At 36.0% G+C, this 23562-nt stretch overlaps 1 protein-coding gene across 2 annotated transcripts; it reads left to right on the top strand.

Moving 5' to 3' along the window:
- The first annotated feature begins 1761 nt into the window (after nt 1-1761).
- itgb2 (integrin, beta 2) lies at nt 1762-23198 on the top strand. Of its 2 annotated transcripts, none has more exons than XM_049485048.1 (17): nt 1762-1877; nt 7990-8081; nt 13128-13185; nt 14101-14192; nt 14595-14796; nt 15154-15324; nt 15414-15655; nt 15997-16155; nt 16260-16355; nt 16461-16550; nt 17637-17765; nt 18325-18515; nt 18623-18855; nt 19992-20211; nt 20967-21172; nt 21353-21519; nt 22680-23198. In XM_049485048.1, exons 3-17 carry the CDS (start codon nt 13131-13133, stop codon nt 22746-22748), a joined length of 2322 nt encoding a protein of 773 aa, XP_049341005.1. In that variant the 5' UTR covers nt 1762-1877; nt 7990-8081; nt 13128-13130; the 3' UTR covers nt 22749-23198. The 2 variants fall into 2 exon arrangements, with proteins under 2 accessions (XP_049341005.1, XP_049341006.1); XM_049485049.1 differs by lacking the exon at nt 1762-1877 and adding an exon at nt 6112-6127.
- The last annotated feature ends 364 nt before the right edge of the window (nt 23199-23562 follow it).

The raw sequence follows: 23562 nt of genomic DNA, 5'->3' as shown, positions 1-23562 counted from the left end.
GTCCAACCAAAAAAGCTAGAAAAAAAGTAGAAGCAGACTAAGCAGATATAATTCTGGTTTCTGAAAATAAAGAGTACCTTCCCGTTTTGTGGGTTACCCAGTAAAAAGTCTTTCAGTTGTGGACTGTAGCTATATTTGAAACAGTTTCTTGTGAAATGTACACCAAAACCAATATTCACTGTGACGACTCTCATGTTTTCCCTCAGTCTGGAAATCAGTGCCTCCCTCTACACGCACACTAGAGTAGGTATTGTTGGTTTACATTTCAATCAAATGCAAACTGACAAAACATACCTTCAGTATGAAGTGTGAAGGTGACCTAAAATCCGTGGAAGCCTACAGCTGAACTGCTCTAAAGTAAAAATGATCCCAGTAAAAGAGAACAGCGAGTTTTTGCCTGTTTCATTCTGCCATCTAGTGGCAGAAATAAAATCACACACAAGATTTCCAGTTCGTGGCAGTTTATTGTGGGTTTACCACTATTATTTTTTTTTTTTGCTCAAATGATCTACCATTCACTAACATGTAGCACATTATTTCTGCATTAGTGCACCTTTATTACTTTCTTTAATCATTTTTATTGTATTGGTCCAATATACCATATTGTCTAAAACTAATAATAATAATACAAATGTATATTTTTTGTTTTCCTTTCTTTAAACTAATGTTTGTCTAATAGGCAGAGCACCAGTGAAGACTGGCTTTCATATTTGTAAAAAAAAAATAAAAATAAAAATAATAATAATAAATAAAAGTGCTTTTCTGTATACTATAAATATATTTCATCGGCTATTTATAAATAAACATACTGTTAACAGTGACATCATGCATCAGAACTATATAAATAACACACAGAAAACTCAGAAAGTCCAAAACAAATCAAAAGTATAGAAGCACCTGATCTGAACTGGTTTCAGATGGGTTAAATTGGTCTTTAAGCATCAAGGAAAGTGAAAACCTGTGTATCCAGCTGACAACATACCCTATATTGCAGGTCTTGACCAGCATAGTTCATAAACATAGTTTCTGTTTATGCTTGGTCACGCTGGTTAACCAGTGTGGTCTTGCTGGCTAACCAATTAGCCATGCTGGCCAATCAGCATGGGTCTGCTGGCCAATCAGCATGGTCAAGCTTGGTCAAATTGGCTTACATGCTTATAAACAAACTAAACCAACAAACTCTAACAAAAAGCAGCACTATGCCTGACCAAAAGCAAGGCTGGTCAATAATTTGTCAAAATTAGGGTTTAGGCCTAGTTGTAAACTTCTTTGATAAAAAAATAAAAAATAAAAAAATAATAAAAAAAATAAAAATATATATATATTTTTTTGTTTTGTTTGTTTGTTTTTTTGGGGGGGGGTTTTTTGTTGTAATAAATCTTTTAAGGTTGATGATGAAAAAACAACCATGAAACAACCCTTATTTAACATCACCTAATAGACATCGCTTGATGTTAAAACTCTGAAACTGAATCAATGTTTAATGCTTTTAGGTGAAAGTTGCTTCCCACAAATAATTATATTAATATTTACAAGCCAGAAATGCTTTACAAGCCCATGTTTATTGTCAGCCCACGTAAAATGAGAGAAAAAAAACGTTTCAAGTATGCAGCTGATAAAACATTGCTAGGTGCATTTTAATTGGTCTTTGTTTTTATTTTGTTGTTTAATTCTCTGAGTTACTAAGGAAAAGGGAGGGAAGTTGCCTTCCTGAGGGGGCTTAAAGGAAACTCAGAAGAGTTTTACTTTCGATTTGAACTCTTCCTGTCTAGTGGAGCAAACACAGGGTAACAGTAACACTGATCCTTTGTGTCCATCACCACAAACTATCTTCACCCACTTTTAAGAAGCTAGATCAGCGGATTATTCACTTTCTGGTAAGTACTTTATTCAAACGCACAGCATCCAAACACATCCCAGAGGAAAAGCTTAGACACACAATGTATTTTCCATCTGGAATTAGAGAAACAAGTGAGACTAAACTGCAGACTGTGACCAATTTCTCACGTATGCTTATTTTGGCAGCTGCAGACAGCTGCAGCCAGTTCCTTATTGAGGTTATTGTCTATATATATATATATCGTAGAGTTTCAAGAACTGGTTAACTTGCTATCTTACCAGCAATGAATGAGTATTTTATATGGATGTCCTGCTTTTTATCGACCATCAAAGATCAATTTAAGCCATTTTAAACCAGCTACCAGTAAAAGCTAGCCTTCAGCTGGACTTTTTAGAAGGGTAAAGTAATAATAATAGTACCTTTTTATTTATATAGCACTTTTCCTAAGTAAAAAAAAACAAAAAAAACATCATGAATAGCATACAATCAAAATAAGGTATTCAGTATAGCAACACAGGTCCTGTGGACTTTTTTTATTGAATCTTGAAAGAGTGGTCAGTTGTAGAGCATAAAACCAGGCCAAAGAGTCTATAAGTGGCGAGAGTGTTCAGTTGTAGTGCAGAAAAACGGACCAAAGAGTCTAAAAGTGTCGAGAGTGTTCAGTTGTAGCGCAGAAAAACAGGCCAAAGAGTCTAAAAGGAGCAAGAGTGTTCCCGTTGTAGAGCAGAAAAACAGGCTAAAGAGTCTAAAAGTTGCCGTAGTTAAAGAGTTTAATATTAAGAGACATCATAAAATCATCAACTTGAAAAATCTTAGTTTACACAACACTGTCAAAGATGGATAAAGATAGTTATTCAAGTAACACCAGTTGCTCCTTTTCAACAGCACCTAATGTTGTAGCAAAGTTGGGTTTAAATGCTTAATGCCGGTGCAGTATTTCACATGATATTATGCAGACCTCTTAGGTAAAAGTGATTCATTATGTTGACTTCATATGGTTTGACTACTGTAGAAATACAGCATGCCTGACTGCATGCGGAATGCAGACTCTTGCACCTTATGTTTTGTAGCATCAGTGTTGCAAACTTGCAGATAACAGTTCATCACCCCCTGCTGCATGAGCGAAGTTTCAAATTTAGTAATTAGTAAATCTGTAAGCAGTTTTAGTAATTATACTACAGAAATCCAACAATGAAGAATTCATTTTTAACTCACTACACAGACATTCCAAATGTCTTGGGGCGTGAGGCTAATATTGTGTCCCAGTAATTTTTCCTATCCCTTGGAATCTTGAGAATACTGCACTGATCTGCAGGATATGAATGTGGGGCTTTGTTTTTTTTTTTTTGTTGTAATGTAACAAATGTCAAAAACATCTGCACAGAGCCTGAGTCACTAAGGAAAAGGAAGGGAAGTCAACTTCCTAAAGAGGGCTTGAAGGAAATCCAAAAGTTTGAGTTTTACTTTCAATTTGAGCTTAGACCTGGAATGGAATTTCATGCATCTTGGTAAAAAGTGATCAATTATGTTGACTTGTTATGGTTTAACTACGTTAGAAATACAGCATGCCTGACTGCATGCAGAATGCAGACTTTTGCACCTTGTGTTTTGTAGCATCAGTGTTGCAAACTTGCATATAACTTTATCACCCCCTGCTGCATGAGCGAAGTTTCATATTGAGTAATTAGCAAATCTTTAAGCAGTTTTACACATTTTTAACTCTCATTTTTAACTCACTACACAGACATGCCAAAAGGCTAATTTTATGTCCCTATCATTTTTCATCCAATCCCTCTGAACCTTAAGAACGCTGCTCTGACCTGCAGGAAAGGCAGGATCAGCAAGTGAAGTCTCCTCTACTGAAGTTTGATCTGGCAACCACTATCAGGCCTCTCTCAAACACTGATAACCAGTGTTGGGAGTAACGACGTTAAAACTAACGGCGTTACTAACGCCGTTACTTTTTTCAGTAACGAGTAATCTAACTAATTACTCTGACTGTAACTATAACGCCGTTACCATTTCCGACACCCCGTTACTGCACGTTACTTTAGCCGCTCTATTAACTTTATTTGTTGTTGTAACTTTGGTTTGCCCTGGTTAACCCCTCCTCTTTCCGGTGAACTTGAGTTTCTGGCCGCTGTGCCTGTGGTTTGGCGTGGTGAAGTGAGGCACAATTGTGACGATTTGCTGCTCTAATCAATTCAGTGATTGCCGTGGACAGCCCAAGTTCCGATTTAAGGAAGTTAAGCTCTTTTTAGCTGCTCCGGTTTTTGTGGTGCTGCTGCTTTCTCTTTTAGAGCTTAGATTCTCTGCCCGAACCCGACCTGACCCAAAGACCGTCCCAAAATCGGGGCTCCTATTTTTATTTTATATAAAGCTCTGGTGTGATTATCACAATGTTGCTAAGTAACCAATTATTATTGTTCACTAAAGCGAATGAAATTTCAAAAACTGAACGTGAAAAAACATTTGTGTTAACTGAAACTAATAAAAACGGTAATTAAAAGGAAAAAACATAACTATCTCGAACTGTATTTTGTGTTTATAAAACTTACTAAAACGAACTAAAATTACAGAATTTTCGTGTTTAATTTATTTATAAGAGCTGTTGTACAGCGGAGTTGTACAGCGGGCGGTGTTGCTGAGCGCGCAACACCTCGTGGTCCGCGGCGTTAGTTCTTGTGTAAAGCGCTCACGCTAGCCGCAAAATACGACAGAAAACACTGAAAAACTGCAGAACTGTGTATGGGATTACAATATGAGCGCAAGGCAGATGAAAGAGAAACAGGAGATTCAGTATGTGAGAACATTTACCTGTGAGTAGCTCATTCCAGAACAAGCAAATATTTCTCTCTCTCTCTCTCTCTCTCTCTCTCTCTCTCTCTTTCTGTCTCTCTCTCTCTCTCTCTCTCTCTTTCTCTATCTCTTTCTCTCTCACGTTTATTAGATTGATCTCTCTGATGAGATGTGTGAAAACTAATAAAAACTAGCAAGCCCACCCTAAAAACAAATTAAAACTTACTGAATCAAACTATAATAAAATGAAAAATGTAATCACGTAGCTCTGGGGGCACGTGAACGCCTCCGCGTTTGATTTGCAGCATTGTGTGTAGCTGTTCTTAAAAATCATTTTAATTAAATAATAGTTTTATGCTATGTTTCAGTGTTAATTAACATAATTCTGATTATATTTCACTCATTCAATCAGCCCGAAAACAGACAGTTTATGGTTTGGGTTGGCTCGGGCTCATAATGACAGTTCATGGTTCGGGCTTGGGCAGAACGTGCACGGGCTCCGGCTGGGTCGGGTCGGATTTTTTGGGCCGATCTAAGCTCTATTCTCTTTTGGTGAAACTGTTATATCAATACCATTTAACGGTCGTTTGGTATTTTTCTAATAATAATAGTAAATACATAATTAATTTCCTTTTTTTTGACGGGCGAATAATAAAAGTAACGCGATAGTTTCTTTTACTGGTAACTAGTTACTTTTATAGTGGAGTAACTCCGTTAGTAACTCAGTTACTTTTTTGGAGAAGTAACGAGTAACTATAACTAATTACTTTTTCAAAGTAAGGTGCCCAACACTGCTGATAACATCTCACAACTTATACAGATGTGAGTGTTCTCAAGTCCCCTGAGGAAACGCTTTGTGTACTTTCGGCATGTCAGTGTACTGTGTATGTGTCCAAATATACCCAACGACTCTCTTTAATTAGCAAGACCCACAGTTACCACAGTGTGACCTGGTCAGGACTTCACTGTAATGATGCGTAATCGAGTGGGAGGGCAAGAAAGAGGAACACTTAACAGGAAAATGTGATAGATTGCAGAAGTCAGAGGGAGGAAACCAGTGGGAGGACACTGTTTTAGAAGTTACTGGGATTTTTTTTTTTTTTTTTTATCTGAATGAAACATTACTTTAAGCAACTTCCCTAAAACACTAAATGCACTGCTTCGTATTTCACAAGAATATACTTTAGGCTGTAGATGTCTTATGTCTAATTTGTCTTATGGTTTTAGATGTGGGATTGTTTTTTTTTCCTGGAGAACAATACTGATAATATATATTGCAGCATATATTGCATACATTGTGAGCTTTTAAACTATTAACTATTATTATTATGTGGATTATTCCAAAAATGTGTAATTATAATGAAGTAATAAATTGTTGTTTTTTTTGTTTTTATGTTGTTGCTGTTTCTGGATTCCCAGAGTTAATTTGGTCACCAGAGCAGAGCTGGCTAAACAGTAGGGGTCAGGATATTAAAGAGAAGAGCCAAGGTCAAATATATTGTATTTTATTTATATAGTTTGTGTTCTTTTAATGATTAAACCAAAATTAAACAGAAACTAAACATTAATTTCAGATTTAAGGAAATTTGATTTGTTTTTGATTGTGGCATACGGTATTACCTTTCTTTAATATTATGGAAACACAAAACAAAACAAAAAAACTAAGTATATTTAAACTGTTCTATTCAGGATGCTTAAATGAATACATGCATATACATATCACCCTGAGACCCAGAAAAAAAAATCATATTTAGATTTTGTTCTTCACTCCCCTATCCCATTATCTCCCTTTGACCTCCTTTAGGCCCTATCTAAAGATGTTTTTACCTTTTATTACTTTTGTACTTCACTATTGTAAGTCGCATTGGACAAAAGCGTCTGCCAAATGTAATGTAATGTAAATTAATATTGTGTTAAAGGAAACATTGCAGAAAATAAAAATCTGAAATGTTCTTTGTTTATTTAGTATCATCCCCTGTACTAGAAACAGAGTATTGCTTGGTTCTCTTAATGTAGGGGTAGCTAATTGTAATTCATTTATTTTAATGCAGATTTTGGTTCATGTTAAAAAACAAGAAAATGAAGGAAATAAATCAGAACACTAAACGGTATCCCCCAGAGATGAGCCCCTCCTGCTGGTTTGCATGCTCTGAACAAGCTCTTTAAAAATACAAATACACATTAGTCTATCAGAACATAAACTCATATGTGAGTTGTATTATAAGAAACCTTATTTGGTTATTATATCAGACATATAGGGATCTGTATTGGTGTTTCCATATTTAGGCAATACGAGTATGACGAGGCGTATGATGGAGGTAAAGGACTTCCTGAAAGCTTTAGTCTCTGCTTACGTTGGTTTTAGTTCAGCTAAATGTTACTGGGTGACACACATAGGAAGTAGAGGAAACTACACTCCTTAATGTTCCACAACTCTACTGTTTCACTCTAATGCTGTCTTTTTTCAAAATTAATGTTTTTAATTTTGCAGTTTTCTGTATTTTAGGACATCCAAGTGACCACCACCATTTTATGATATAAAAACTGTCAAGTCTGATAATTGCTCATTCAGTTTTTTTTTTATTTAAGATTATTTTTTTCAAAAGCAAGATGGAGGTTCTTCCTTCTTGCCCAACTTCATCACTTCATTAGCTACCAGCATGATTAATAAATGGCATTTTTGGATGAGTTTAGACATAAATATTTATTTTATTTTATTGTTAGTATTTTGTTGTATTATTATTATTATCATACTTTTTATATATATATTGTTTGGGTAGTTTACCAAACCTTGTATATTGTATTTTCTTCATTGAATCATATGCAGCTTAATATTGTATGCCATGATTTAATTATTTAATTTTAAGGTTCACAAAAGTAAGGTTCACAGGTAAAAACATTTTTGAGTGCACAAAAATCATTTAAGATTTTTAGAAAATGTCACTAGAATAGTTTATACAATGTCTCAAGAATCTTAATGCAAGACAGATATATATTAGTGGCCCATACATAGTTAAATTGCCACAAGATCAACACAAAATCTGCATTGATCATAATATAATTTGAGGTCATATTGCCCAGCACTATTTAAGTCATATTAATTTTTATTTAGAAGAAGCCGGGTTAGACGTCCTGTTAGTTGAGTTTTTTAATAATGAAATCAATTTGACACAGTTACAGAACATTTATCATTTATGTACAATTACAACCATACAACCAAAAGCTGTTAAAAACCAGAAGTAAGATGCGTTTTAAAATTGTGATGGTTTGTAACTGTTATTTTTTCTTTCACTTCTCTGTGACCCTGCCCTCTTCCGTACAACGCACTTTTCTTCTCTGTTGTTTTTCAGTTTGAAGAAACTGATCTGTGACAGGAAGCAGGTTGTTTCACACTGACGCCCATGAAGGAACCATCTCTGTAAGATACGGCATTTCAGTATCTGTAAGTAACAAAATTAAATTCTATGTTTTCATGGTTATGTTTATGAGTGGCACACCTTTCAGGCTCAGTTTTTAGTTAAAATTTTGAGTTTTTTAAAGACTCTGTAGAAAGGGATGAAACCATAAAAAAACATTTGTGTCTTTGTCCTTTCGTAACTAAAAGTAAAAAACAGTTGTTAATATGCTGAACCAAGTTTAAGGTTTTTTATTCCTGTCTATATATATTTTTTTTTTGTTCACCAATTAAAATTCAAAGCTTTTGTTCTTAAATTGTTTACCTGATTTTACCAGCTCAGTATCATGTTTTTAATTTTTATTGCACGTATCTTGGTTAATATATATATGAAATATTACGGTTTATTTTAAAAACAGGGAAATTACAGGGACGTTTAAGGTGTGAGGTGTGGTCTGAACATACAGTGGAATCTATGACACTGTCTAGCAAATGCAATTATTAGCCAAATAAAAAAAAATATTTGTTTCACGTATACATTACAGGTGTGATTGTAAAAGCTAAATATTAAAACAAAAGATATTTTATAATATTACATACACACACAAATATAGACCATTGCAGTCATGCAAAAACCAAGTATCTCCTTTTATGCCGTTCTTTCTTTCACTCCACACTGCATTTGTAGCAGTACAGTATTCTGCTTGTTCATCAGATCTCTCTGAAAGGAAGGAAATTAAAATTATGGAATTTGTCTATATGGTAAAAATAAACACATGCAGTAAAGACAGGAAAATAGTTATGAAGCAATGCAGACCGTACGCACAGACCATCTGACCTTTTATGGCAGTCTCTTCTCCTGCTTACATACTTAGCATTGGCCACAGTGACCACTTGTTTTTTTCACACATTTTACAAGCTACTCTAGGCTTGAAGGGGGTTTTCTTTTTGTTACAGTGTGAAGTTTTTAATTTGCAGTACTTAATACCATTGTTAATACATATGAAATATAATTATTTAATGTAATTCATAACAAAAAAAAGGTTTAAGATGTTTAGTTTTGTCACCTAAGAGTATCAGCAATATGCATTAAAGGAGATTAGCTTCTTTTTGTTTTTGAGAAATATGAACATTTTAGTTTTTAAATGGATATTTAAGCTAAAAATATTTCAGTGGGGTTTATTCATCTGCTGCTTCATAACACTATTTGAGCAGCTTCATTTAATCTAGAACTTAAAGGAAAATGCAGGCTTCCCATGTTAACCTTACTGTTATGTTAAACATTAGGAACCTGATCGTAAAACATGGTTCAGTGGTTCAAGTTTAATAATTTTGACCACTAAAAAGTATTGTAAACTGAAGTGCTTATACTATGGATTGAACTTGTATTTTTACTGTTGATTACATGCAGGGGCATCGCCCGGCCTGGGCTTCTGGGGCTTTAGCCCCGAATCATTTTGCTCAGCTCAGTGTGCTATTAATGAGGAGATAGCCCACTGGCCGCATTTGAATTTAAAATTTCTTAAAGCTAATCACGGAGCCAGTTCAAGGATAAAGTTTAGCCTTTCAGGAGAAACAGCCAATCAGCTCGCTGGTTTTGTGGAGCGCTAGTAGGGAAGCACCCCTTCTCTTTTTATATATATATATATATATATATATATATATATATGGTGTGTGTGTGTTTATAATTAACTTTAAATTTAACTACATTTTACATTTTAACTGCCTAAAAAACGCTTTGGAGCACTCATTAAAATAACACAATTATTTTTTTATTTGTTACAACAATTACTTTTCATTTATAGTTAAAACAGCATGTTACACATCACAACTGTTGTGCTAAAAACTACTTTAAAGAAGAGGTCATTCAAGCCAGAAAGAGATTAGCATTTATGACAGTGCTGCCTGTCCCCACACTCACACCACAAAGACGAAGCCATTACAGGAATCACACACTAGTTTGTCCACAGTGTTTACTGTGTCTTAGGATATACTGATAAAAAGGCAAGCAATGTGACAAGCCTCACATTACAACTTGAAGTAATCAAACAACCCCACACGTAGCACAGGGAGCAGATAGCTTCCATACCTCTAGCAGATCGCACCAAGTCAATTTTAAGCAAACTCCAGCACAATGATTTCAGGGGGAGAACAGTGCTCTGTACTACTCATATTATACAAATTATACATTGGCTCTGGTGTGGTCTGCTCCAGGTATGGAAGCTTTCTGCTCCCTGTGCTGTGTGTGGGGTTGTGTGATTAGTTCACGTTGTAATTCGAAGCAAACTCCAGGTGATCCAATGATTTCAGGGGGACCAGAGAACAGTGCTCTGGACCACTCTTGGGCTTGAAAACAGCTTTTACACTTTACCAAACTTATATCTGGAATACAAGCAGAGGAAAATAAATACTGTGCTTAATTTGTAATTAAAAAAAAACCCTTCATTTAAAGACCCGGCTTTAAAGGTTTAAATTTAACTGCAGATAATTTTGCCTTTCAGCCATGCATTGTTTCCACACTTCTATTTTTGATTGTGCCACAGTTACATTGCAGTTTTACTTCATTATATGTTTTCTGTATGCTTATTTTTTCTTTTTAATTTGAATATTCGTTACAGAACTGTAAATGTAGTTTTATGTTCCAAAAATTACAAAAAACAACCACGCTAACGTTTATAATCAGTCTCACATGGGTGGAACATGAGCAAGGTGGGCTGCAGGTGGGCTGCAGATGGGCGTGAGCTAGCTACATGTGTTGTTACCAGTGTTGGGCACGTTACTTTGAAAAAGTAATTAGTTATAAATTACTAGTTACTTCTCTAAAAAGTAACCGAGTTACTAACTGAGTTACTCCACTATAAAAGTAACTAGTTACCAACAAAAGTAACTATTGCGTTACTTTTTTGCTAATCGCCCCTGTAACACACCAATGGCGTTAGTAACACCGTTTATTTCAACAACATTATTCCCATCACGGGTTCCTACTGGAACCCAGTTGTGCTTCAAAAATGTGCTCCATTATTACACCCCACCTGAATCATAAATGGGTCCTTTCTAGGCCCAATTTGCCATGTACAACCCAGAAAGGGGGCAAAGGTACCCCTCCTCGTGTCATAACTGGCCTCCATATTTGGGGTCCACATTAAACTCACAGTCAAAACTTTCTGCTTTCCATTTGGGCTGCCCATACAGGCCTTACCTAGACATGTTATCTAAGAAATAGCAATAGCACTGGTGCAGCACAGTAGTGTTGTAGGAATGGTATGTGCTTCTAGCTCACTACAACTCTGACCAGGATAAGTGAATAAGAAGATAAATGGCACTGATTATGTGGCCAAATAGTGTAATTATCTTTATAAATGTATTTATATATTTATTTAATAAAAAAAAACAAGAAATTGCAGCTCTGTGACAAAAATACACACCCATTATCACATATACTATTTTTTCTCAGAGAACTTCCTCGCGTGCACCACTTACTGCGATGCACTGCTCAGTATTTCTCTGGGTTTTAACTTGACCTTTTATAACTCTGCTTATCTTTCTTTCCTAAACATTCTCTTGTTTTCTGTGTCTTTTGGGATTGTTCCAAGACCCACTTATGATTCAGCTTCATCTATTGACTGATAAACTCACATTCCACTCTAATTCACCTTGCTTTGGATACACTGAGATTTTTTTTAAAGGAAAAGAGCTTTACTTTTGTCTTGTCTGTTCAGTTCATTCAGTAGTTTCAATCTTCACCTCGTTGCTGTTGAGCAACAAATATCTGTGTATATAGACTGTGTTATTTTCTTAGACCTGACACTAGCTATTTTTGTTTGCAGATATATTGTGCCAGAAATGATTGCTAAAAATCATATTGATGTCATTTTAAGACTATTTCATGCCAAGCATGAAAGAGCAGTGAAGAATTAAGCAGTAATACACAAGGGAGTGCAATAATGTGTTATATTGGCACTGCTGTGGTGCGGTCGTAAGCACATGGCCGCAGGCTGAGAGGACGAGAGTATACAATCTGTTTGGTTATAAAAACTCCACTATTAAAAATACTTCCATTGCTGCTCTGTTTGTAGCTGCGCTGTTTGGCTGGTAAGCGCTGCATTGTTGCTAGGTTACCTGTATGTGGCGGAGTAATACATGGACAGCTTCAGTTACAGAGCATTACTGGCTGATAACGGTACTCATAGAAAGCCTCTCAGCCAATCACATTGCAGGGTTAGAACTAACTGTGATATAATATATAATATAAGTAATAAGTATAATATATATAATAAGTATTATATATAATATAAGTAAATAAGTATGTAATTATGTAAGATTATGGCATGTTTCACTGTGTTTCAGTTTTCCAAAAATCAACTGCCCAGCCTAATTTAAGGTGTCTTTGCTATCATAGCAATGGGAAAAATGCATAGGCATTTACTAATTATCTTAATTAATAATAGATGTGGTTTGGGCGTTACATGCAATAAACCAATTAGCGTGTCCCTTGCCATTCCCCTTAAGAGCCAGTTTGCAATTTCAGTAGCGCAGCAACATGGACATGCTTCCATTTCTAGTGGGGGTGTATGCATGTTGGGCATGTGCCACTGTGTTTACAATTTGCTGCCAAATATAGAATTTAACATCTGACTGTTATGCCTGTAATGTCTGTCCAGGTTGTTTTCAGTCAGTGGTGCACCTTTGTTTTCTGTTGCAAAGATAGCATTACACCAGAAATGTATCTACACAAACCTAATTTCGAGACTACTACACACAACCACGTAGATATATTTACAGCTTTGTTGCTATTTAAATAATGCAGGCGCCAGAATTGAAAATAGACTGCGGGTGGGGTGTAAGATACATGCCTTGCACAGGGTGTAAGATAGGGCCCAATATGTTTAACTGATTTCATTTAATAATTTAAATTATTTATTTTATTAAATAGATAAAACAGATATATATATACTGATATATATTTTTCCTTTAGACTTTCTGTGTAGACTTTAACTTATTTAGGAAATGGAAGCTGTTGTATTAGCAAATAATCACATTTCATTAAGTTAGCTGTTATTAATAATAAAAACTGTGGTCTGTTTTTTTTATAAGGAAATGTTTCAGGCAGTGAGTGTACAGATCCTCCTCCTGCTGCTGTTTGGAGGATACGGTAAGCATGAATCAGACAGACTATTATAAGTTTGTTCCTGTTTTACAGAACATTAGCAGTGTAATACATGGTGTGAAGTAATTTTTGTGAAGTAAATAACATTAGTGTGAAGAATATGCTTGGAAAAAGAGTGATTTTAAGGTATTTTTGGCAGAGCCAGTGACTCTATATAGAACATATAGACTCTACATGGACAATTCCATTCAGATGTCACCAGTCATGATCATTACTACCCACCGATCTGTCCTCTGTGGGTGGTAATGCCTTTTGGTGCTGAGGGTTAAAGAACATTGAATGCCCCCACAACTACAGAAATGGAATACCTCATTCATTTTTCACCCACTATCAGACACTCTGGTCAGTGTTCAAACTAATACACATGATAAAACCTCACAACATACACAGGTGTGAGAATTTTCCAAGTTGTCCTTTAAAATAAGTCCTTATAATCAATTTAAAAAGTTCTGTATCATGACACAGATTTGACATGTCAGACATCAATAAGGATTTCACTATTGTGTGAAAGAACCGGTGTGCTACAGTTCACTTTCAGAGTTAACAGGTAAATATGAAACAGTATTATAAAATGTTACCGCACACAGTATAGAACCAGCATAGAACCATTCTTGCTTAGATTTTAGTTAAGCAAGTAATACTATACACCATCAGTCATATCATTAAAACTTAGAAAACTGCTCTGACCCTTTTAACATGGACACCACAGGACCTAGCCAGCTTTATATGTTGTGCATCAGTGGTTCTTCTGTGGATTTATACCATACTGACCAGCCTTCATTCCCCATGCACTTCTAATTCCTGATTATGATTTAAGATCATGACAACAGGACTGATTGTAATGCTAAAAGTTAGATATTACCTTATATGTCTAATGTCTAATCTCTGTGTTTGTACTAGCCTTCTCCGAGGAAGAATGTGTTAAAATATCAGTGACTTCATGTGATGCCTGTATTAAGTCTGGGCCAGGCTGTGTCTGGTGCCAGGATGTGGTGAGTATTGTGGCAGTGTGGTTATGGGCTTTTTACTGTAAAAAATGTAAAAAACTACATTCATTGTCAGACTGTAAAAACTCTTTTACCAACCGTACTTAAAGGAGCTGCTAAGGCTTTGTTAAACAATGGCACAAAAGAAACAATTGGTTTCCTAAGGTCTAAAAAGGACATTTACATAATGAAAAAGGCTGTACATTATATCAGTAACTTTCCAAAAGTTATTCACCATCTAATGAAAAGAACCAAAATCATTTTCAAAGAATGCTTTTTGGAGTAGGATTTTGCCATTTTATTGCTATTAAAGTGATGTCATTAAGTGAACAACTTATATACTTTTAATTTGCTTTTATATCCATAATGTAAAGTAAACTTATGGACACAAACTCTGTTCTCCCACAGAATTTCACCAAACCTGGGGAGCTGGACACAGTACGATGTGACACCCGGAGTGCGCTCCTTAAAAGAGGCTGCCCAGAAACAAAGTTGATCAACCCGCCCAGCAGTATGCAGTTTATCAAAAACAAACCACTGTCTGATGGACAAGCAAAAAAAGATCTGGTCCAGGTCCAGCCACAAGAAATCACACTTGATCTCAGACCAGGTATGCTAGCTAAAAAGGCTAAAAGAATGTGAAGGTCTATATCATAGGAAACTGAACTTTCCTTGCTTTTTTAATTAGAAAGTATATGGGCGTTTTAATAAATACATCATGTAACACAAGTATAAGTTAGTTAAGCAAATTATACATTATACAAAAATGCAAAATACAAATGACTAAATCAGATATCCTAAATTATACCCTGGATGTCTGTAGAACTATGTAGTTTAGTGTGTTGCCTTTTTTTTTTTTTACAAAGCCATATACAATGTGAATGAAATGTGAGCATTCATGTACTACATAACTTTTCAGACAATGAGCTGTACATATCACTACGTTCCTCAAATTCTATTTTCTCAGGAAAACCCTACAGTTTTGACCTTAAATTTAAGAGGGCACAGGGCTACCCTGTTGATCTGTACTACCTGATGGATTTGTCCTACTCCATGAATGATGATTTGAAGAATGTGAAAACCCTTGGAATACAGCTACTAAACAGACTTAAACAAATTACTGGATCTGCAAGAATCGGTAAGATACAGTGTGACAAAGACATTCAAATGAAAAGCATGTGTTTAACCAAATGGTGACATATACACTAATCAGCATTGTTCATGTAGGCTTTGGGTCGTTTGTTGATAAGACGCTGCTTCCATTCACTGACACAAATGAAGAAAAACTTAAGAAGCCCTGTCCACCTGAAGAAAGCGAATGTGAGCCAGCATTTGGGTATAAGCACGTTCTCAGTCTGACTGATAATGGAGAGCAGTTCAAAAATATGGTCTCTCAGCAGCGCATATCTGGCAACTTGGATGCACCAGAGGGAAGTCTGGATGCCATCATGCAAGTGGTCACCTGCGAGGTAAAACACAGTGTTTAACACAATGAGATTAGATGGTGTTGGGGGAGGGATTACACAGTGATGGTACCAGGAGGCAATGGGAATGGTGTGAGATTTGTGCATAATTTTTTATTGCTTTCTGTAAACTTAAACACCACACTGCAGAAAGGCACTCTTAAAGCCCAAACCATCTGTGACTAATGTAATTAATTATGGGTGTGACCATTGCAGATCATACCTTGTCTGTGGAAGTTTGACTAAATAAAAGATTTAAGTTTACAGGTTTGCACAATGAAATCAAGAGTCTACAATGAGCCTCCAAATGTGAAACTTGAACTGTGAAATCTTCTGCGATTATGCAGAATGAGATCGGCTGGGGGAACAGCACACGTCTGCTGGTGCTGGCCACTGACGACGGGTTTCACATGGCAGGGGACGGGAAACTTGCTGGCATTCTAGAACCCAACCAAGAGTCCTGTCAACTAGACAAGAAAAATATGTACAGCAAGAGCAACCTTTGGGTATGTCTCATCACTGATAATTCATAGACACACCATAGAGCTACACCACACGCTTCAACATGTCTTCAGATGGATGATTGTGTAAAATAACCATTTTTTGTCAGGACTACCCATCTGTTGGTCAGATAGCCAGAAAATTGGAGGAGAAAAACATACAGCCAATTTTTGCTGTCACTCAGAAAGTAGCAGATGTTTACAGAGTAAGTATTAAATAATACTGCATTATGCTAAACCTCTAAAAATGCACTAAATAGAATTAGGAACAAGGCAAATTCTTACAGTGTTTTCTTTACCTTTTTTTTTAGGAGCTGAGCAAACTGATTCCTAAATCTGACGTTGGAGTACTCAGTGGAGATTCAAGCAATGTTGTGAATTTAATTGTGGATGCTTACAATGTGAGTTTCTCTTTTTTGTATATACATATATATACACATATATACACATGTACACATATTTGTACAGAAAGTTGAATGATCACCACCACGCCTAAATTTCCTATTATTTCATCCCAAATGTACTTGGATGGAGCACCATCATTTCACAGAATACAGCTGCACTGCTCCACAGCTTAGTGTTTTATACATCTCTAGAGTGCAGCTGGCATTAGGCATGGAGCAAATAGGTTTAAGTTTACTTATTGGCAGTACTTCAGTTTGTGTGCATCTGCATTGGGTGCAAATAAATGTAGGGTTTGTTTCATTTGGACAATTTGTGTCTGTGCCTGCATCTGTGTCTGTGCCCAGAGACCATAAAAATATTTTTTCATGTTATTTTGCTTTAAAACGGAACAAAGACCCATATCATTTTTGCAATTGCATATATTTCGATTGCATATGAAAAAAAAATAAGAGACCACTTAAAAAGTTAATTTTACCAAATTGAAAACCTCTGGAAACTTTGCATCATAAAGTTATCCAAAAGCAGTGTGCAAGACTGATGTGGAGTGAAAACTGTGATTAAAAGCAGGATTATTCCACCAAATATTGATTTCTGAGCTCTTAAAATTGTTTTTTATTTCTTTTATTTCTTTTTTGTTATTTCAGCCATTTCTCATTTTCTGCAAATAAATGCTCTAAATAACAATATTTTTATTTGAAATTTTGAAGAAATTTTGTCTGCAGTTTATAGAATAAAACAGTATTGTTCATTTTACTCAAACATAAACCTATAAATAGCAAAATCACTTATTTTTTCCAGAGCTGTATATTGGGTAATATTAAAGTTACTGATTCCAGATACTGGAAGTTATTGAAATCAACTTCTCCCAGAGTTCAGTTAAGTCCATCTGCTTATAGCCATAATCTATCCTCACAAACTGAGTGACTATAAAAGAATGAGACTAGTGAGAGAGGCTACTAAGACAAATATGAATGAGAAAATATGCCTATGCCACAAACATTATGTGTATACAGTATGTAATTAACCACAGTCATTTCTTTTTGTATGTTACTGATGATTTGTTTGTGCTGTTGTTTATGCAGAAATTGTCTTCCAACATAATTGTGACCCACGATACCCTTCCAGAACACGTATCAGTAACATACACAACATGTCAAGGACAGTCATCAAGCGATAGGGGCATCTGTAACAATGTCAATATCGGACAAGAGGTACGACACATACCACACAAGCACCGACAATGGAATGTAATTATTTGGATTGTTATGTGAAAGGCAGTCACATTTAATTTATTGACTTGTTTACAGCTTTGATTGTTCGTGGATTGGTTTTCTGGACAGGGATTATTCCCAGTTCTGGACAATATTTAGTTGAATCTCTGTCTGGGGAATGAACCCTATTTTTTCAGCATTGCATTAATAGCTATGTGTCAGTGTACTGTACTGTACTATACTTTAAGTTAGAGTTATTTGTTATTGTTCAGTATATTAATATAGTGTAATCGTTATTTTTTTAATTCAAAGCTGGAATAAAACATATCTAATTATCTAATATGACTGTAATTGTTAATTTGTTAATGGGTTCCTAATGGAAATTAGAATCAGGTCCCAGACCCCAGTAAACCGAAATGGAGAGTTTTTATGCTAGTTGTTTGATTAATTTGAATTAATTACAGTTTGCTTTAAGGTATTATGATCTACACATTTTGTAAAATATATCCAGACATGACACTTTGCTGTGTTTGACTGCTATGACTGATTTATTCTCCAGGTGAAATTTACTGTGACTGTGAAAGCATCAAAATGCATAGACCTAAAGACCTTTACCATCGGACCTCTGGGCTTCAATGAAAAGCTGACGGTTAAAGTAAGAACACGCTGTCAGTGCGAATGCGACAACATACGAAACAATGCATCCGAGCACTGTAATAGACAAGGCAGTGTCGTCTGTGGCACCTGCAGGTACTGGAAGATCACCTTTTGTTGCTCATTTGTTGAGTCACTTTACAAAAGAATGAAAAGTCACAGAGTTAATGTGTCTAATTTGTTGTTCAACACTCCTACCACAGTTGCAATCCACAATTCCTGGGACAACGGTGTGAGTGCAGCGTGGGCCATAAGGACGAGGCTGCACTGAAAGCACAGTGTCGTAAAGACAATGGCACTGAATGCGAAGGCCGAGGAGACTGTGAATGTGGGGTTTGTAAGTGTCACCTGACAGAAGGAGGCAGCTCCTACTACGGCCCTCACTGTGAATGTGATGACGAACACTGCGAGAAGTACCAGAACAAGCTTTGTGGAGGTAAGGAAATATTGATATATTGAAGTATTGCAATATTTTACTTCGCAGTGCTGTAACAATTTTGTGGTTTATACTTCTGTGTCGAGTCAACGTGTTGCCTACGGCACAACCTGCATGAGTGCCCTACGCAGCAGGGTGCATTCATACTTCTGCGTGCAACTCTGTAGTTTAAACCTTGCATCAGCAACAGCATAGAGTATGCGGCTACACGCAGAGCGCACATAGGCTACGATGTAAGTTCACCACAGAGTTATACATTTTGGCCTTGAAGTGTCAGACAGTGGTTCCTTTCGTGTTGTGTTTAAACCCTGAATGCTAGGTATTGTGCTAGTGTTGTATTTTTCTTCAGATCCCACTGTTCTGACTGCATACAACAGTAGACACCTTTTGTTTTACTCAGATTTAATAAATATAGCGTGGTTTCATAGATTCAAAGATTCAAAGAGTTTATTGCCATGTACACAGTAAGAAACAAGTTTCCTCATACAATGAAAGTCTTGCTTTGCTCCTCGCCAAGTATGCCGCATAAAGATAAAAGTAGAAAATATACAATAAAGAAAGAAATAAACTAACTAAATATAAATATTAAATTGGTGTTAAATTTACATCCAGGATGTAAATACATGAAAACAGTAATGGGGTATGGATATTATTTACAATTAAGTACATGTTATCTACAGCCGTGGAATAAGAAAAAAGTGCAAAAAGGGCAGTAGTGCAATTCTTACATTTTTGCAGTAAAGTGAGCATGTGCCTCTGAGAAATGTCCTTGACATGTAAACGTGTAGAGAGTAATGTGAAGGTTATTTCTGAGGTAGGTTCAAGAGTCTGGTAGCAGTGGGGAAAAGGAGTTTTTTAGCCTGGTGGTTTTACATTTCACACTTGTGTACCTCCGGCCTGAAGGCAGAAGAGTGAACAGTCCATGCTGGGGGGGGTAAAGTCTTTGAGGATGGAGGCAGCTCTCCTGAGGACTCTCTGGTGGCTATACTATGCAGGCTTTCCTAAAATTTTATTCAATCACAATATATAGCGATATATTGAATCACAAGCCCTGTATTGTGATACGTATAGATTTGTGAGATTTACAGACAGAGGCTCAATTAAGTGCTCATACTGGGTTTTTGATCTCTTTTTAGGTAATGGTGAGTGTAAGTGTGGTCGATGCAAGTGCAAAGATGGCTTTGAGGGAACCGCCTGTCAGTGCCAGAAATCGACAGAGGGTTGCATCGCCAGAACAGGAGCTGTGTGTCATGGTCGTGGCAAATGTGAGTGCAACCAGTGTGTTTGCGAGGGAGGATACAAGGGCCTTAAATGTGAGACCTGTCACACTTGCACCTTGCCATGCCAACAGTCTGGGTAAGTGAATGTCTAAATATATGAATGAATTAATTTAAAAAATAATGGATTAATTCGATCATTAAATTAGAACAATAATGTGCATGACAATGTGTGTCATATTAAAACATTATACACTTATACTACTATTCAGGAGTTTAGAATTGACATTAAGTCAATAATCATTTAAGAACTAAACTAATCATCAAAAAAAGTGTTGCACCCAAAAGGATATGTGTGATTGCAAGAGAAAATAAACCAGGAACAATAATTTATTACATATTAATACTAATTAATACTAATATGGGCCATGCTTATTCAGCTACACATACAGAAGTAGTGTGTAATGCATGTTTAATGCAGACGTCTTGGCAAAGAGCTGTAGAGGTTCCTATTGGTGTCCTGCAATAATCCATTCCATGCAGCTTGAACATACTCACGCAGTTCCTGCAGATTGTGAGGTAAAGATAGAGTCTGAGAGAGGAAAAGGTCTAGAATAGCATCTGTGTCTTTAAAGCAATTTTATTAGACAACATGCAGCATAGCATTGTCCTGCTGGATCAGAGCACTGGAGTGAACGTCCAAAAAAGATAGTGTGCCACTATCCCAATATGTGTGGGAATATTCAAGCAGGCAATCAGACTTCCTTTGGGGTGCAATTTTTTTTTTTGTGATGGTGAGGTAACTTGCTTGAGTTATATGTTCCTACTACCAGCATAATGTTAATAGTCATAACCACATATCAGAATATTTATATTCATATCCCTTCATTTCAGGAGCTGTATTGAATGTCTAGGCTTTAAATCAGGACCTTTTCAAAAGAACTGCCCATTATCCTGCGGACACCTTGTGCCTAATATAGTAGACAAACTGCTCAAAAGTGACTGTCGAGTGAAAGACCAAGAGGGCTGCTGGATGTCGTTTACCATGAAGGAACGAGATGGATTTAACAATTATACTGTTAACATCCTCAAGGACAGAGGTAAAGCAGAGAACAAATTTAAATCCAAATCTTGTTTAGAGCTAATTCTGTATTTCTGTTTTGTGCAAGCACTGAATATTGTAAAGTAGAGGATAGAGGATAGTTTGATGTCTGAGTTGCTTAAAAGGCTCATGTTCTGAAAATTGGCATTTCATAATCTGGATGCATTCTGTGTGCTAGAATGTCCCGAGGGGCCGAATGTTGGAGCGATTGTCGGTGGTTCTCTGGCTGCTGTGGCTTTGATTGGACTTCTACTCCTTCTCCTCATCAAGGGTATCATCTATGCAAAAGACCTCAAAGAATGGAGGAAGTTTGAAAAGGAGCAGCAACGCCGTCAATGGGCAAAAGTATGTACTATTTTTATTCATTATACATAGTAGGACTGGGCGATATGGCCAATATTTATATTACAATATATTTATTAATTTCATGCAATACAAAGTAATCAATCAAAATGAGCAATTAAAGGCACATAAAAATATATATAAAGTTGCATGAAAAGAATTTGCCCCCTACAGATATCTTTTGTTTTTGCTTTTTTGTCCTACTAATATTTTACCTAAATTACCTAAAAACTTGGTGTTGCCACTCTTAGCAGCAACAACTGCATTTAAGCTTTACCAATAACTGGCAATTAGTCTTTTACATCTCTGCGGAGGAATTTTGGTCCATTCCTCTTTACAGAATTGTTTTAATTCAGTCACTTTGGAGGGTTTTCGAGAATAAACCGCCTGTTTAGGATCATGTCACAACATCCTAATCAGACTTTGACCAGGACACTCCAAAACCTTCATTTTGTTATTTTATGTGGATTTGTTTGTGTGCTTTGGATCATTGTCCTGCTGCAGAACCCATGTACACCTGAGCTTGAGGTCACAAACAGATAGACAGATATTCTCCTTCAGGATTGTCTGATAAACAGCAGAATTCCTGCTTCCATCTATTACACTTTGTTTTTTTTTGCCTTGGAACTCTCCCATGGAGACAATTTTCAAACAGTCTCTTTTTATTATTAAATTATTAACACTTGACTGTCCAAGAAGTCAGTAAGGAAGCAAATACTTTTTTACACCACTATGTATACACATATATCGTCGCTGTCCAATAAAAAAACACATATCTCCAAAACAGCAACTTTGCAGGAGAGAGAAAAAAACTTGTAAACTTTATTCCAGAGTTTATTCCAGGTCATTTTGAAGGGTTTCTATTGGTTCGTTCATCAATAAATTTTGGCACAGTGTAAGGGACAGTTTGTCTGTTCAAATTATGTAGTAAACTAAAAATCTATAAAAATGGAGATAAGTGTTTTTCATTGGACAGCGACAATATACATATTTATTTTTTTCCACAACTTTTGGCTGTCTAGTCCTAATACTCACTTCAAGTATTATATAATATTATAAGATATATCATTCTGAATTACAGATAAACATAAATATGCACTTTGTTTGATTTCCCTATAGTTTTTCAACTTTAGACATTCAATGATCTTTTCTTCCCTCTGCAGAGTGAAAATCCACTTTTCCAAAAAGCAACAACTACTGTTGCAAACCCAACATTTACTGGAGACTCCTAAAGCAGAAGTGGAACCTCGAGGGAATGTACAGCAGGGTTGATGTAGAGAAACGCACTGTGCTTGTTTGCTATGTCTGATATTATCAATCCAGTCCTCAAGAAGCCCCAGCCAGATCACGTTTGTAAGATTCCTCTAAGATGGACAATCAGTGTTCTACACCTGAACTACCGGTAACTACTCTGAATTAAGCAGCACCTGATGGCTCAAGGACTGGATGAAGCTCACACCTGGCTATTTTTAAGTATTGTTTTTATTAATTATGCACTGTTTTGTCACATATTTTAATGTTTTAACTCATGTAAACATTTTTCTAACTTACCATTTACAGTATTGAACCCTTATTGCACATATTGTTGATGTGATCTGTTTTGTTTTCATGGATTTGTATGACTGAAATGTGTATGTGAAACTCAGTCTTGTACAATTTAAATAAAGGTATATTACACTTAACATTTCTCTTTTCAGACATGTTTTTTTAACCATGAGATGCGACTACAATTTTACAGTTTATATATCTGTAAATATATATTTTTTATATAGAGCCTATACATTTGGGGAAGTTCTTCATGTGGACATGTCCCATTTTGTCCAAAGAACCATTTATTGAAAACTTTTATGTAGGGAATCAAATGTGGTTCTTTTTCAGTGCAACATTTGTAGCTTTTTTTTTTTAAACATAGCCTCCTTAGCAGTTACAATGTAAATTTTCCTTAGTTACATCAGTCTCTATACAGATATGCCAAAAGTCATGGGATAGCAGTATTTTAGTCGATCATCAAGTGTTACCTTAGCGAACATCTTGGAAATGCTCACA

This window comes from Astyanax mexicanus, chromosome 11 (assembly GCF_023375975.1).
Source record: "Astyanax mexicanus isolate ESR-SI-001 chromosome 11, AstMex3_surface, whole genome shotgun sequence".
Lineage (NCBI taxonomy): Eukaryota > Metazoa > Chordata > Actinopteri > Characiformes > Acestrorhamphidae > Astyanax > Astyanax mexicanus.
This window is presented reverse-complemented; position numbering and strand designations above follow the sequence as displayed.

Excerpts from the sequence above, each read along its gene's own strand:
- itgb2 (XM_049485048.1), top strand. The coding sequence starts at position 13,131 with ATGTTTCAGGCAGTGAGTGTACAGATCCTCCTCCTGCTGCTGTTTGGA. Across the intron at positions 14,797-15,153 it reads CACACTTGATCTCAGACCAG|GAAAACCCTACAGTTTTGAC; the intron begins GTATGCTAGCTA and ends CTATTTTCTCAG. Across the intron at positions 21,520-22,679 it reads AACGCCGTCAATGGGCAAAA|AGTGAAAATCCACTTTTCCA; the intron begins GTATGTACTATT and ends TTCCCTCTGCAG.